The sequence below is a fragment of the Eurosta solidaginis genome, chromosome 3 (genome assembly GCF_040869045.1).
Source record: "Eurosta solidaginis isolate ZX-2024a chromosome 3, ASM4086904v1, whole genome shotgun sequence".
In the NCBI taxonomy this organism is placed as follows: domain Eukaryota; kingdom Metazoa; phylum Arthropoda; class Insecta; order Diptera; family Tephritidae; genus Eurosta; species Eurosta solidaginis.
In genome coordinates, this window is record NC_090321.1 from 184,729,257 (window position 1) to 184,745,549 (window position 16,293).

The 16,293-nt window shown below is 39.1% G+C and overlaps 1 protein-coding gene across 5 annotated transcripts in view; it reads left to right on the top strand.

Annotated features, from left to right (window-relative positions):
• The window catches only part of flz (filzig), a 113,730-nt gene that overhangs the window by 76,767 nt on the left and 20,670 nt on the right, over nt 1-16,293 (top strand). For all 5 annotated transcript variants that reach the window (XM_067774233.1, XM_067774234.1, XM_067774231.1 and 2 more), the window contains 2 exons: nt 8-194; nt 308-492. In XM_067774233.1, coding sequence (XP_067630334.1) covers nt 8-194; nt 308-492 — 372 coding nt within the window. The remainder of the gene's footprint in view (nt 1-7; nt 195-307; nt 493-16,293) is intronic.

Here is a 16,293-nt window from a genome sequence, read left to right on the forward strand (position 1 = left end):
TCGACAGAATGCGGCGTACGGCCACACATCAAATCTGGCAGAATTGTAGGCGGTAAAGGTTCTACATTTGGCGCTTACCCATGGCAAGTGCTCGTACGCGAATCGACATGGTTGGGATTATTTACTAAGAATAAATGTGGCGGTGTATTGATAACGAATCGTTATGTCACCACAGCGGCTCATTGTCAGCCTGGGTAAGTTACAAGTGAAAGTGAATTTTACTTAAAAAATTAAAATTTTAAATCCTTTACAATTTTTTTAATATTAATTTTACTTCTCTTTCATCAAATCTCTTGGTTCCCAAAAGTTTCCTTGCCTCATTAGTCGCTGTTATGGGTGAGTTTGATATCTCAGGCGATTTGGAGAGTAAACGTTCAGTGACGAAGAACGTCAAGCGTGTCATAGTGCATCGACAATATGACCCAGCGACGTTCGAAAATGATTTGGCGCTGTTAGAACTCGACAGTCAAGTGCAATTTGATACGCATATAGGTGAGTTTTAAAACATAATAAGAATTATAAACAAACAAAAAAGTTTTAACACTTTTTTTGTTGTTATATCGGCCTACTGATTGGTAATTTCGCGGGTTTGAATCGAGCAACAATAATAATGATAAAACAATTATTGTTAGACCTTGAGCTCGATTCAAACCCGCGATCAAAAAAGTATTATTTAAGATAAAACACCAGAGGTAATACATAAAAAAGGCGGCCACCGTGGTGTGATGGTAGCGTTCTCCACCTACCACACCGTATGCCCTGGGTTCACACCCCGGGCAAAGCACCATCAAAATTTTAGAAATAAGGTTTTTTAATTAGAAGAAAATTTTTCGAAGCGGGGTCGCCCCTCGGCAGTGTTTGGCAAGCGCTCCGGGTGCATTTCTGCCATGAAAAGCTCTCAGTGAAAACTCATCTGCCTTGCAGGTGTCGTTCGGAGTCAGCATAAAACATGTAGGTCCTGTCCGGCCAATTTGTAGAGAAAATCAAGAGGAGCACGACGCAAATTGGAAGAGAAGCTCTTTTATTTAATACTTAATAATGAATATAATGAAATTAGTCCATGATTTTATTGAATTTTTATCAGAGCGGTAAAAATTTGCTATCATTGTGATTTTTTTTTTAATGGACGTTTTGGCAGCGGGCTGTCCTCAAGTGGCTCAATGAAACCAGGCTAATCCTGTTCACGCGATATATATATATAATAACTTTTTTTTGTGTTTTTTTTTGTTTTTGCCTAGTCTTTGATGGGCAGCGGTTTGTCAAGCGTCGCGATCTGAGACTGCTCAGCTACAGAAGGGATTTCATTAGCCAAGCCTAATAGTTAAAGAGAACAGAAGCAAATGTATTATACATTACATATAATTTAATTAAAAGGAGCCATCTTTTTGGTTTTTTCGAATAACGGTAAATTGCACATATCTCAAAAACCATACCATAGAATCAAAAGTGAACTCCATTTTCGAAATCAGGTGGTGATTTTACATTCGAATTTCATAACGGCGTTTCTGGTAAAGAGAAAAAGTTGATATTCGTGGTGCAGTGTTATTAAGAGAGGTTAGAAGAGGTTTGAGGCGTCTCGATGTCCGAGAAGGAACGCAAAAGTTCACTTCGTTCAGAAGGAATGGGCTCGAAATTGATCCATTTAAAAGTTTTGTCATAAATATTACACCCAGCATTTCCCTTCGACTAGCAAGAGTTGAAAGATTGATAAGCTTTAATCGATTAGTATTAGGTGTAAGATTAGCTAAAGAGTCCTATTGAAAATTTCTTAAGGCAAATAGTAAAAATTGCTTTTGTATTGATTCGAGACTGTCTGCATGGACTTGATAACGCGGATTCCAAATTATCGAGCCGTATTCTAATATTGGTCTAACTAATATTGTAAAAATTGCTTTAGTTATGTAAGGGTCGTTAAATTCTTTTGCCCACCGTTTAACAAATGCAAAAACACCTTTGCCTTTATTCACTGTAGCATTAGTATGAAGATTGAAACTAAGTTTGGAATCCATCATGACTCCCAAGTCAACAAAATTATTTACAGTTTCTAGACTATAGTTGTTAATTTTATATGAAGCTTGTGGCGAAATTCTCCGAGAAAAACACATGAATTTACATTTTTTGAGATTGAGCGGCATATAATTTACATGGCACCAGATAACCAAGTGTTTTAAATCCATTTGAAGCAAGGAATGTTTCTCAACCGATGCATATGATTTGAAAAGTTTAACATCGTCTGCGTACATCAAGATCTTTGAGTACTTAATTGTATTAGATATATTTTCGATATCGAAAATTTCGAAAAATCGAAAAAGTGCGATAATTCATTACCAAATACGGATAAAGCGATGCAACTTGGTAGGTGAGTTGATCTTATGACGCATAATAGAAAACTAGTAAAATTTTGGACAATGGGCGTGGCACCGCCCACTTTTAATTGGCAGTCGTTGAAGATATCATGATGAAATTTGGCAGGGACGTTAATATTATTACTATATGTATGCTAAATAAAAATTAGCAAAATCGGAGAACGACCACGCCCACTTTAAAAAAAAAAATTTTTTTAAATCAAATTTTAAAAGAAAAGTTAATATCTTACAGTATATAAGTAAATTATGTCAACATTCAACTCCAGTAATGATATGGTGCAACAAAATACAAAAATAAAAGAAAATTTCAAAATGGGCGTGGGTCCGCCCTTTTTCATTTAATTTGTTTAGGATACTTTTAATGCCATAAGTCGAACAAAAATTTACCAATCCTTGTTAAATTTGGTAGAGGCTTAGATTCTAGGACGGTAACTTTTTTCTGTGAAAAAGGGCGAAATCGGTTGAAGCCACGCCCAGTTTTTATACACAGTCAACCGTCTGTCCTTCCGCTCGGCCGTTAACACGATAACTTGAGCAAAAATCGATATATCTTTACTAAACTGAGTTCACGTACTTATCTGAACTCACTTTGTATTGGTGTCAAAAATGGCCGAACTCCGACTATGACCACGCCCACTTTTTCGATATCGAAAATTACGAAAAATGAAAAAAATGCCATAATTCTATACCAAATACGAAAAAAGGGATGAAACATGGTAGTTGTATTGGTCTATTGACGCAAAATATAACTTTAGAAAAAACTTTGTAATATGGGTGTGACACCTACCATATTAAGTAGAAGAAAATTAAAAAGTTTTGCAGGGTGAAATCAAAAGCCCTTGGAATCATGGAAGGAATACTGTTCGTAGTATTACATATATAAATAAATTAGCGGTACCCGACAGATGATGTTCTGGGTCACCCTGGTCCACATTTTGGTCGATATCTGGAAAACGGCTTCACATATACAACTACCACTACTCCCTTTTAAAACCCTCATTAATACCTTTAATTTAATACCCATATCGTACAAACACATTCTAGAGTCACCCCTGGTCCACCTTTATGGCGATGTCTCGAAAAGGCGTCCACCTATAGAACTAAGGCCAACTCCCTTTTAAAATACTCATTAACACCTTTCATTTGATACCCATATCATACAAACAAATTCTAGAGTCACCCCTGGTCCACCTTTATGGCGATATCTCGAAAACGCGTCCACCTATAGAACTAAGGCCCACTGCCTTTTAAAATACTCATTAACACCTTTCATTTGATACCCATATCGTACAAAAAAATTCTAGAGTCACCCCTGGTCCACCTTTATGGCGATATCTCGAAAACGCGTCCACCTATAGAACTAAGGCCCACTGCCTTTTAAAATACTCATTAACACCTTTCATTTGATACCCATAGAATACAAACAAATTCTAGAGTCACCCCTGGTCCATCTTTACGTCGATATCTCGAAAAGGCGTCCACCCATATATCACGATGGCATATCTACTTACGTTTGTCAGAGTTCCGAATAATTAATTAGACGCACGCTAGTTTATTTAATGTTAAATGAAGAAAGTATTATTATTAGAAATAATGAATATACACTTTAATGTATTATAAGCGAATTATGATTGTGTTAAATACGACGTTTCGTTCTCAAGGTTCGAGACAGACTGCTTCGTCTCGCTCATTTCATTTCTCTCCTCAAATCGTCTTTTTTACTTAGTTAGAGTTGCCATGTCGGCTGACAATTCGGCCTTTCCTGACTCCAAATCGACCTCGATTTGATCAGGGTCGTCGTCGTCGTCGTATTCGTCGAGCTCGGGTGCACTGTGACACCAGGGCTTTATTTTGTCGGTACTAAATATTGAGCAGAATTTGCGATTTGTTATTTTTATACCAGGAATATCTTCTATGAGGTATCGGTCGTTTCCCAAGCTTCGGGTAATAACGTATGGACCGCGAAACTTGGGTTCCAGCTTTCTCGATTCGCCAGTTGCTGCTGGCTCGTTCTCAATAACAACGAGGTTACCTTCAGTGTATGTTGTCGGAGTACGGTGCTTATCGTCGAACCTACGTTTCCATTTTTCTCGTTCGTGGTTAATATTTTCAAGGGCTTGTTGCCGTTTTTCGTCGATTGGTAGCGGATTCGGATTATCGGTTGTATCGTGAATAGCTGCAATTAGCTTATTTTGTACGATATCGCGGAGACGAAAATTAAAAATTAGTTCGTTCGGCGAATAACCTGACGTATCGTTGCGCTGTGAGTTGACTGACCATTGCACGTTTCGTAGATGACAACCCCACTCTTTCGGTTTATCGGTCGATGTTCGAAGATAATTTAATATGGTTTGGTTAGCTCGCTCAACCTGGCCGTTGGCGCGAGGTGTACGTACGGCGTTTTTAATATGTTGGATCGAATTTTTTTCACAAAACTGTTCGAATTGCTTCGAGGTAAAACATGTACCTCTATCGGTGATGATTTTGACAGGCAGTCCAAAGTAGCTTGTCATATCGTTTAGTGCGTTGATTACCGCGGTGGTTTTCGTATTGCGTACTGGCTTCACTACCAGGTATTTGGAAAAACTATCGGATATTGCCAGAACGTAGCAATTTCCACGATTACTTTTGACGAAAGGTCCTAAGTGATCGACGTGAAGGATCCGAAATGGCATGGGATCAGGTTCACTATAATGCAGCCTACCTTCAGCCACACCGTGACAAGATTTGTTGTAGCAACAATCTGGACATGCTGCTAAATAATCTTTAACGTATTTGCGGATTTTAGGAAACCAAAAATGTGTCGAAATTCGTTGGATCGTTTTGGCGAGTGCAAAATGTCCCATTTCGTCATGGCAAGAATGCACTACTCTCCAACGAACTGATTTTGGTACAACGAATCGTAACCCATCTTTCGTACGGCGATATAATCGATGATCCTTAATTTCGTAGTCTTGTCGAATTTGGGCGTCTTGATCTGTTTTCTTCTCTTGCTTAAGTACTGATACTATCGATGATAACGTTGGGTCTTGCAACTGCATTGTCAAGAGCCAGTCTTCGGATGAAGTATTAACTTTCATTACCAACCCAGCCGGTTCTACGTCGTTTGGTGGCTGATCTGGTGCGCGACTCAAAGCATCGACATGAGCCATACGTGTGCCTTGGCGATGAATTATATCGAAATCAAATTCTAAAAGTTTCATCCACCAACGCGCGATACGAGATTTTAATTCTTTATTAGTTTTGACTTTAGCTATGGCAGAACAGTCCGTTACTAGTCGAAAATGCTTGCCTAGTACATACATTCGAAAGCGTTCGAGGGATTCGACTACGGCGAGTACCTCGAGTTCGTACGCATGATAATTACTTTCTGCACTCGTGCAATGCCTACTAAAATAAAATACTGGTTTCCACGTTTTATTGTCGTTTGACTGAAGTAGCACACCGGCAAGGCCAACACTACATGCGTCGGTGTGTACTTCATGCTCGGCCATCCTATCGTACAACGCGAGAATTGGAGCGTTGCTTAAACGTTCGATCAAGGTTTCGAATGCTTCTTGTTGTTCACGACCCCATACAAAAGATTCGTTTGATTTCGCGAGAAGTTTCGTTATTGGTTTCGAAATTAGCGCGTATTCCGGTACGAATTTCCGGAAGAACCCAGTTAAACCCAAAAATCGTCTAGTTTCCGTTATACTAGATGGTACTTTAAAGTTTTTGATAGCGATTATTTTCTTTTCTCCCGGTTTTATACCATTTTTATTTATTACGTGGCCTAAATAGTGTATTTCTTCAGCCAGAAAATTACATTTTGAAAAACGTAGTGTTAAACCATTTTCTCGTAAGATATTTAAGAATTTTGTAAGACGTGATAAACCTTCTTTAACCGTTTTACTTGGAATTATGACGTCATCCAAGTATACGAGTATTTCACCCGCTCTCATTTTCGCAATTATTTTATTCATTACTTGTTGGAATACAGAAGGCGCATTTACCAGGCCAAATGGCATTCTATTGTATTCATAGTGACCATCCGTAGTCACGAAAGCAGTAAACTTTTTCGCACACTCTTCGATTTCTATTTGGTGATATCCCATCCGTAAGTCCAATGTCGTAAAATAACTATTTCCCGATAGTTGTGCGAAATGTTCGTCGATTATTGGCATGGGATATGGGTGTTTCACCGTAATTTTATTTAGCGCTCTATAGTCCACGCATAATCGCGATTCCCCATTGGCTTTTTCAACTAACACGACCGGTGACGCGTAAGGTGATTCCGAATGACGAATTATTCGATTTGTTAATAGTTCAGATACAATATCAGATACTATTTTACGTTTAGCGAACGGCACTCTATATGGCTTTAAAGTTATTGGCTTATCGTTGGTTAATTCGATATTCATTTTCGAGACTGTGCATGTACCTAGGTCGGATACAGACTCAGAAAATATATCGCGGTTTGCTTCAATAATAGCTTTCAATTCCGATCGTTCATTCGTTGAGATATTCGACACGTTCTCTAATTTCTCGAAACTACACTTGTTGTTTTCTATAACCAGCCTATTTTTGTTATTACAAAACACATCTCTTCCGAGGAGTACATCTTCATCAATGTGATCATCGTTAACCACTAATAATACGGCTTGGTTATGATTTTTGTCAATTTCAAGTACAACTGAAATGTTTGCTTTACACATATATTCGCCTCCTGCGAATCCTCTTAAGACGCGTTTACATTCTACAAGTTTGCCCACTTTTTCGGCTATAGAATGACGGATTAGTGAACACGTACTACCAGAGTCGATGATAGCTTTTGTTTCGAAATCGTTTACTTTGATTACTTTTGTCAAGTTTGTATCTTGAATTACATCATTTATTTTATTCACCGTCGTATTTGGTTTAGGTTTTGCTTTCGCTTGTTTACAGTTTGTTGCTTTATGACCTGTACGTTTACAAGTCTCAGATCTTTCGACACGTTGTGGTTCTGAACAATTTATTGAAATATGTCCCGTTTTTAAACAATTATAGCATTTAACCGATTTAGGTGTTTCGCGTTCACCGACTTTAGCGTTTGCTGGTATTTCACGTTCACCAACATTTTTCGTTTGGCTTTTGGACGTAGCCGTATATTCGCCGATTTTCTGTTTATAGTTCAGCGGTTCGTATTTTATGTTATTGTACACCGAATAATTTTGAATATCGCGTAGCAACTTATTGCAATTTTCGTAATCGTTCGAGATCTTTTTACGGAGATCATGGTCGTTAATGCCGTTTATTATGTACCGCGCGATAGCAAATTCAGGAATTCCTCCTTTTGTACCCATCGACAACATTTTGTAATAATAGTCTTGCGGAGATTCGTTACGTTGGCGACGCGTTCGTCCCAATTTTATGTGTATATCCGCGACGTTTTCAACGGTTGCAAAATCAATACAAAATTTCGCGACGAATTCCGACCACGATTTAAAAATATTTTGACAATCAACCCAATATTTCGCATGCCCTTTTAATTTTTGCTGTACGGCGAATAATAACACTTGGTCACTCCACTGATATGCAGTACGTAGCATTTCGATTCTTCTTATAAATTGATTTGCACTTAGAGATGTTTCATTTGACGGGTCGAATTCGGGTAGAAGTGCTATCACTTCATTCACATTACTATACGGATTTTGTCGTATATTTACATTTGAAAATGGATGATTTTGTTGCATATGAGCATGAACACTATTCGACTGCATATTGCTTCTTATATTCGGTTCATTATAAAATCGCGTTTGCGTGAAATTTTCGTCATAACACAACTGAGCATGCCCATTATAAACAGACATGGGTGGCATATAATTTAGATTGTGAATATTCTCACTATTCCAATAAGAATGCTCGTTGACTTGCATATACGGGTGCACGTCATTTGCTATTGATATATACGGTGGTTGAATATTTGTACTCATTCGCGATGAATGTGCGTGTGTATATGATACACTAGTTGGCGGCACGCACGTAAGCGGTACCGAAACAAACGAATTTATGCAACTTGTAATTTGTTCGGACTGTGGTGACGAACCAACCGACGGACGAAATTCAGATACTACTTGAGTGCTTTTGCTTTGCGTTGGCATTTCACACTCACGTTGCGTTACACTCACTTGCAAATCGGTAATTGTTTTTTCTAATTCATTTATTCTTTGCATTAGCATCGTTTCATTTGCACTCATAAATGTATCATTTGCGTTCGCGTTCGCGGTTTTGTTTACATTTTCATATTCTTCGAGTCGTTCGATTAAAGTGTGTTTGTTTCCCGTCTTTGCAATTCCGCGCTCGCGACATCTGTTGCGCAGATCATTAACTGTCATACTACGAAAGTTCATGTTTTTGTCTAATTAGAAATTGAAAATGCGAGTTCAGCTTTTACGAGTTGAGAAGTTTTGCGATGTTTTAAAATGGTTGAAACGACGCTCTTGCATACAACATAAACACATATATGTTTTAGTATAGGAATATTTTCGCTATCCCTTTCGTTTTTATGATGAAACTCTAAAGTCGTAGAATTTTCAATTTAACCGACCGTTCGTTGCAAACTCGACGCGTTGCACGTTCGTATGTACATATAGACGCATGTACATTTATGTGTGTATGTATACTACCGTTTCTTTTATTTTTTTCGTGTTTTGCAATTTCACAATTTCGACGCAATTTTTCTACTTCGTTGTACGTTTTTCGACACGGTTGGACTTTTTTCCTCGTACATATGTACATATATGACTATTTACTATGCACGCTTTCGTTTTTCAATGCATTTTATCATTAACATAACACTTCTTTTTATTGTTGCAAAGATTTTTCACATTTGTTATAATATGCTCGAATTATTATTAACGCGACAATCCTTATGTGGCATAGGTTTCGCACACTTCTGATATTATCACGATGGCCTATCTACTTACGTTTGTCAGAGTTCCGAATAATTAATTAGACGCACGCTAGTTTATTTAATGTTAAATGAAGAAAGTATTATTATTAGAAATAATGAATATACACTTTAATGTATTATAAGCGAATTATGATTGTGTTAAATACGACGTTTCGTTCTCAAGGTTCGAGACAGACTGCTTCGTCTCGCTCATTTCATTTCTCTCCTCAAATCGTCTTTTTTACTTAGTTAGAGTTGCCATGTCGGCTGACACATAGAACTAACGCCCACTCCCTTTTAAAATACTCATTAACACCTTTCATTTGATACTCATATCGTACAAACAAATTCTAGAGTCACCCCTGGTCCACCTTTATGGCGATATCTCGAAAAGGCGTCCACCCATAGAACTAAGGCCCACTCCCTTTTAAAATACCCATTAACACTTTTCATTTGATACCAATATCGTACAAAAAATTGTAGAGTCACCCCTGGCCCACCTTTATGGCGATATCTCGAAAAGGCGTCCACATATAGAACTAAGGCCCACTGCCTTTTAAAATACTCATTAACACCTTTCATTTGACACCCATATCGTACAAACAAATTCTAGAGTCACCCCTGGCCCACCTTTGTGGCGATGTCTCGAAAAGGCGTCCACCTATAGAACTAAGGCCCACTCCCTTTTAAAATACTCATTAACACCTTTCATTTGATACCAATATCGTACAAACAAATTCTAGAGTCACCCCTGGCCCACCTTTGTGGCGATGTCTCGAAAAGGCGTCCACCTATAGAACTAAGGCCCACTCCCTTTTAAAATACTCATTAACACCTTTCATTTGATACCAATATCGTACACAAAAATTGTAGAGTCACCCCTGGCCCACCTTTATGGCGATATCTCGAAAAGGCGTCCACCTATAGAACTAAGGCCCACTCCCTTTTAAAATACTCATTAACACCTTTCATTTGATACCCATAGAGTACAAACAAATTCTAGAGTCACCACTGGTCCACGTTTATGGCGATATCTCGAAAAGGCGCCCACCTATAGAACTAAGGCCCACTCCCTTTTAAAATACTCATTAACACCTTTCATTTGATACCAATATCGTACACAAAAATTGTAGAGTCACCCCTGGCCCACCTTTATGGCGATATCTCGAAAAGGCGTCCACCTATAGAACTAAGGCCCACTCCCTTTTAAAATACTCATTAACACCTTTCATTTGATACCAATATCGTACAAACAAATTCTAGAGTCACCCCTGACCCACCTTTGTGGCGATGTCTCGAAAAGGCGTCCACCTATAGAACTAAGGCCCACTCCCTTTTAAAATACTCATTAACACCTTTCATTTGATACTCATAGAGTGCAAACAACTTCTAGAGTCACCCCTGGTCTACGTTTATGGTGATATCCCGAAAAGGCGTCCACCCATAGAACTAAGGCCCACTCCGTTTTAAAACACTTATTAGCACCTTTCGTTTGATACCCATATTGTACAAACGCATTCTAGAGTCAACCCTGGTCCACTTTTATAACGATATTCCGAAAAGGCGTCCACCTATAGAACTAAGGCCCACTCCCTTTTAAAATACTCATTAACACCTTTCATTTGATATCCATATCGTACAAACAAATTCTAGAGTCACCCCTGGCCCACCTTTATGGCGATATCTCGAAAAGGCGTCCACCTATAGAACTAAGGCCCACTCCCTTTTAAAATACTCATTAACACCTTTCATTTGATATCCATATCGTACAAACAAATTCTAGAGTCACCCCTGGCCCACCTTTATGGCGATATCTCGAAAAGGCGTCCACATATAGAACTAAGGCCCACTTCCTTTTAAAATACTCATTAACACCTTTCATTTAATACCCATATCGTACAAAAAAATTCTAGAGTCACCCCTGGCCCACCTTTATGGCGATATCTCGAAAAGACGTCCACCTATAGAACTAAGGCCCACGCCCTTTTACAATACTCATTAACACCTTTCATTTTGTACCCATATTGTACAAACGCTTTCTAGAGTACCCCTGGTCCACGTTTATGGCGATATCCCGAAAAGCCGTCCACCCATAGAACTAAGGCCCACTCCCTTTTAAAATACTTATTAACACCTTCCGTTTGATACCCATATTGTACAAACGCATTCTAGAGTCAACCCTGGTCCACCTTTATAACGATATTCCGAAAAGGCGTCCACCTCTAGAACTAAGGCCCACTCCCTTTTAAAATACCATTAACACCTTTCATTTGATACCCATATAGTACAAACAAATTCTAGAGTCACCCCTGGGTCACCTTTATGGCGATATCTCGAAAAGGCGTCCACCCATAGAACTAAGGCCCACTCCCTTTTAAAATACTTATTAACACCTTCCGTTTGATACCCATATTGTACAAACGCATTCTAGAGTGAACCCTGGTCCACCTTTATAACGATATTCCGAAAAGGCGTCCACCTATAGAACTAAGGCCCACTCCCTTTTAAAATACCATTAACACCTTTCATTTGATACCCATATAGTACAAACAAATTCTAGAGTCACCCCTGGGTCACCTTTATGGCGATATCTCGAAAAGGCGTCCACCTATAGAACTAAGGCCCACTCCCTTTTAAAATACTCATTAACACCTTTCATTTGATATCCATATCGTACAAAAAAATTCTAGAGTCACCCCTGGCCCACCTTTGTGGCTATGTCTCGAAAAGGCGTCCACCTATAGAACTAAGGCCCAATCCCTTTTAAAATACTCATTAACACCTTTCATTTGATACCCATATCGTACAAAAAAATTCTAGAGTCACCCCTGGCCCACCTTTGTGGCGATGTCTCGAAAAGGCGTCCACCTATAGAACTAAGGCCCACTCCCTTTTAAAATACTCATTAACACCTTTCATTTGATACCAATATCGTACAAACAAATTCTAGAGTCACCCCTGGCCCACCTTTGTGGCGATGTCTCGAAAAGGCGTCCACCTATAGAACTAAGGCCCACTCCCTTTTAAAATACTCATTAACACTTTTCATTTGATACCAATATCGTACAAAAAATTGTAGAGTCACCCCTGGCCCACCTTTATGGCGATATCTCGAAAAGGCGTCCACATATAGAACTAAGGCCCACTGCCTTTTAAAATACTCATTAACACCTTTCATTTGACACCCATATCGTACAAACAAATTCTAGAGTCACCCCTGGCCCACCTTTGTGGCGATGTCTCGAAAAGGCGTCCACCTATAGAACTAAGGCCCACTCCCTTTTAAAATACTCATTAACACCTTTCATTTGAGACCAATATCGTACAAACAAATTCTAGAGTCACCCCTGGCCCACCTTTGTGGCTATGTCTCGAAAAGGCGTCCACCTATAGAACTAAGGCCCACTCCCTTTTAAAATACTCATTAACACCTTTCATTTGATACCAATATCGTACACAAAAATTGTAGGGTCACCCCTGGCCCAACTTTATGGCGATATCTCGAAAAGGCGTCCACCTATAGAACTAAGGCCCACTCCCTTTTAAAATACTCATTAACACCTTTCATTTGATACCCATAGAGTACAAACAAATTCTAGAGTCACCACTGGTCCACCTTAATGGCGATATCTCGAAAAGACGTCCACATATAGAACTAAGGCCCACTCCCTTTTAAAATACTCATTAACACCTTTCATTTGATACCAATATCGTACACAAAAATTGTAGAGTCACCCCTGGCCCACCTTTATGGCGATATCTCGAAAAGGCGTCTACCTATAGAACTAAGGCCCACTCCCTTTTAAAATACTCATTAACACCTTTCATTTGATACCAATATCGTACAAACAAATTCTAGAGTCACCCCTGGCCCACCTTTGTGGCGATGTCTCGAAAAGGCGTCCACCTATAGAACTAAGGCCCACTCCCTTTTAAAATACTCATTAACACCTTTCATTTGATACTCATAGAGTGCAAACAAATTCTAGAGTCACCCCTGGTATACGTTTATGGTGATATCCCGAAAAGGCGTCCACCCATAGAACTAAGGCCCACTCCGTTTTAAAACACTTATTAGCACCTTTCGTTTGATACCCATATTGTACAAACGCATTCTAGAGTCAACCCTGGTCCACTTTTATAACGATATTCCGAAAAGGCGTCCACCTATAGAACTAAAGCCCACTCCCTTTTAAAATACTCATTAACACCTTTCATTTGATACCCATATCGTACAAAAAAATTCTAGAGTCACCCCTGGCCCACCTTTATGCCGATATCTCGAAAAGGCGTCCACCTATAGAACTAAGGCCCACTCCCTTTTAAAATACTCATTAACATCTTTCATTTGATATCCATATCGTACAAACAAATTCTAGAGTCACCCCTGGCCCACCTTTATGGCGATATCTCGAAAAGACGTCCACATATAGAACTAAGGCCCACTTCCTTTTAAAATACTCATTAACACCTTTCATTTAATACCCATATCGTACTAAAAAATTCTAGAGTCACCCCTGGCCCACCTTTATGGCGATATCTCGAAAAGACGTCCACCTATAGAACTAAGGCCCACGCCCTTTTACAATACTCATTAACACCTTTCATTTTGTACCCATATTGTACAAACGCTTTCTAGAGTACCCCTGGTCCACGTTTATGGCGATATCCCGAAAAGCCGTCCACCCATAGAACTAAGGCCCACTCCCTTTTAAAATACTTATTAACACCTTCCGTTTGATACCCATATTGTACAAACGCATTCTAGAGTGAACCCTGGTCCACCTTTATAACGATATTCCGAAAAGGCGTCCACCTATAGAACTAAGGCCAACTCCCTTTTAAAATACCATTAACACCTTTCATTTGATACCCATATAGTACAAACAAATTCTAGAGTCACCCCTGGGTCACCTTTATGGCGATATCTCGAAAAGGCGTCCACCTATAGAACTAAGGCCCACTTCCTTTTAGAATACTCATTAACACCTTTCATTTGATACCCATATCGTACAAAAAAATTCTAGAGTCACCCCTGGCCCACCTTTATGGCGATATCTCGAAAAGACGTCCACCTATAGAACTAAGGCCCACGCCCTTTTACAATACTCATTAACACCATTCATTTTATACCCATATTGTACAAACGCATTCTAGAGTACCCCTGGTCCACGTTTATGGCGATATCCCGAAAAGGCGTCCACCCATAGAACTAAGGCCCACTCCCTTTTAAAATACTTATTAACACCTTCCGTTTGATACCCATATTGTACAAACGCATTCTAGAGTCAACCCTGGTCCACCTTTATAACGATATTCCGAAAAGGCGTCCACCTATAGAACTAAGGCCCACTCCCTTTTAAAATACCATTAACACCTTTCATTTGATACCCATATAGTACAAACAAATTCTAGAGTCACCCCTGGGTCACCTTTATGGCGATATCTCGAAAAGGCGTCCACCTATAGAACTAAGGCCCACGCCCTTTTAAAACACTCATTAACACCTTTCATTTGATACCCATATCGTACAAACAAATTCTAGAGTCACTCCTGGTCCATCTTTATGGCGATATCTCGAAAAGGCGCCCACCTATAGGACTTAGGCCTGCGCCCTTTTAAAATACTCATTAATACCTTCCATTTGATACACATGTCATACAAACACATTCCAGGGTTACCATATGTTCTTTTTACTACATGGTGTTTTCCCTTATTTTGTCTCCACAGCTCTCAACTGAGTATGTAATGTTAGGTTACACCCGAACTTAGCCTTCCTTACTTGTTAAAGATTACTTTTTGCGATTTTGGTACGACTACCAAGATACGAAGACATTCAACATATAAGATGGCGTGAAAACCAAGTTGACTTTGTCGAAGGCTTTACTGAAATCGGTGTAAATTACATCGGTGTGAAGGCCTTTTCTAAATCCATTAGAAACGTGAGTGGTAAATTCCAGTAAGTTGGTGATAGTTGATTTGCCCCTACAGAACCCAAGTTGCGAGCTTGCAATTATGGGGGAAATAGAGAACGTTAGGTGGTGGTTAACAGTAGCATCAAATAACTTTGGGATAGCGGATAGCTTTGATATGCCCCGGTAGTTTTCTATTGAAGACCTGCTTCCATTTTTATAAAGCGGGATAAGATAAGATTCCTTCCACATGGTTGGGAAAACGCCATATATTAAAGATAAATTAAATAATTCTGTTAGCAGCTGACAGATGTTTGCCGCCAAAGCGATAATAGGGGTTGTATCGTTTATTGCCGCAGTTACGAGCACTACTTACCGCTTCGTAAACTATTTTGAGGGAAGGGTTGTAAGCATCTTCAGGTCCAATAATGGGTTCGCATCGACTAATGGAATAGAGAGTCATCATCCACAAAGGCTAAATCTAATACTTTTCTGAATTTATTCCATTGGATGTTGATTTTTTGAAGGCACAGTTCAGCCATTCCGTTTAGAAATTCATTGTTGGAAGACTGATGAAACCGGTACGATATTAAAGCCAAAGACGCACCATGATATGTGCGGCATATTGAAGTCACCCAAGACAATAATGGAATCGGAAGGCTTTAGCATCGAATTAACAATTTTCAACTAGGAAATATGATGCATATAAACGGACAGTTCAGAAGATGGCGGGATATAACAGATGGCTAAATAAATATGGAAATTTGCTAGTTGAGTGCGTATGCACAAGAACTCAGTTGTATCGATGGCGGGTACGCTAATCTCTTCAGATGGTATTGAAGAGTGTACAGCAAGCAGAACTCCACCTCCACCTCAGTTCAGGCGGTCATTTCTATATATTTGGTAGTCATTACAGAGGATCTCTGAATTCAAGACATGAGGTTTCAGCCAAGTTTCGGTAAAAGCAATTATATCGTAACTTAGGTTAAATGATTTTAAAAACAGTTCTGTTAATTTTGTGTTTAAGCCTCTAACATTTTGGTAAAATATATCTAAAGCAGATTTTACGTTCATTCTTTTGACTCAGTGTTATTAAGAGGGA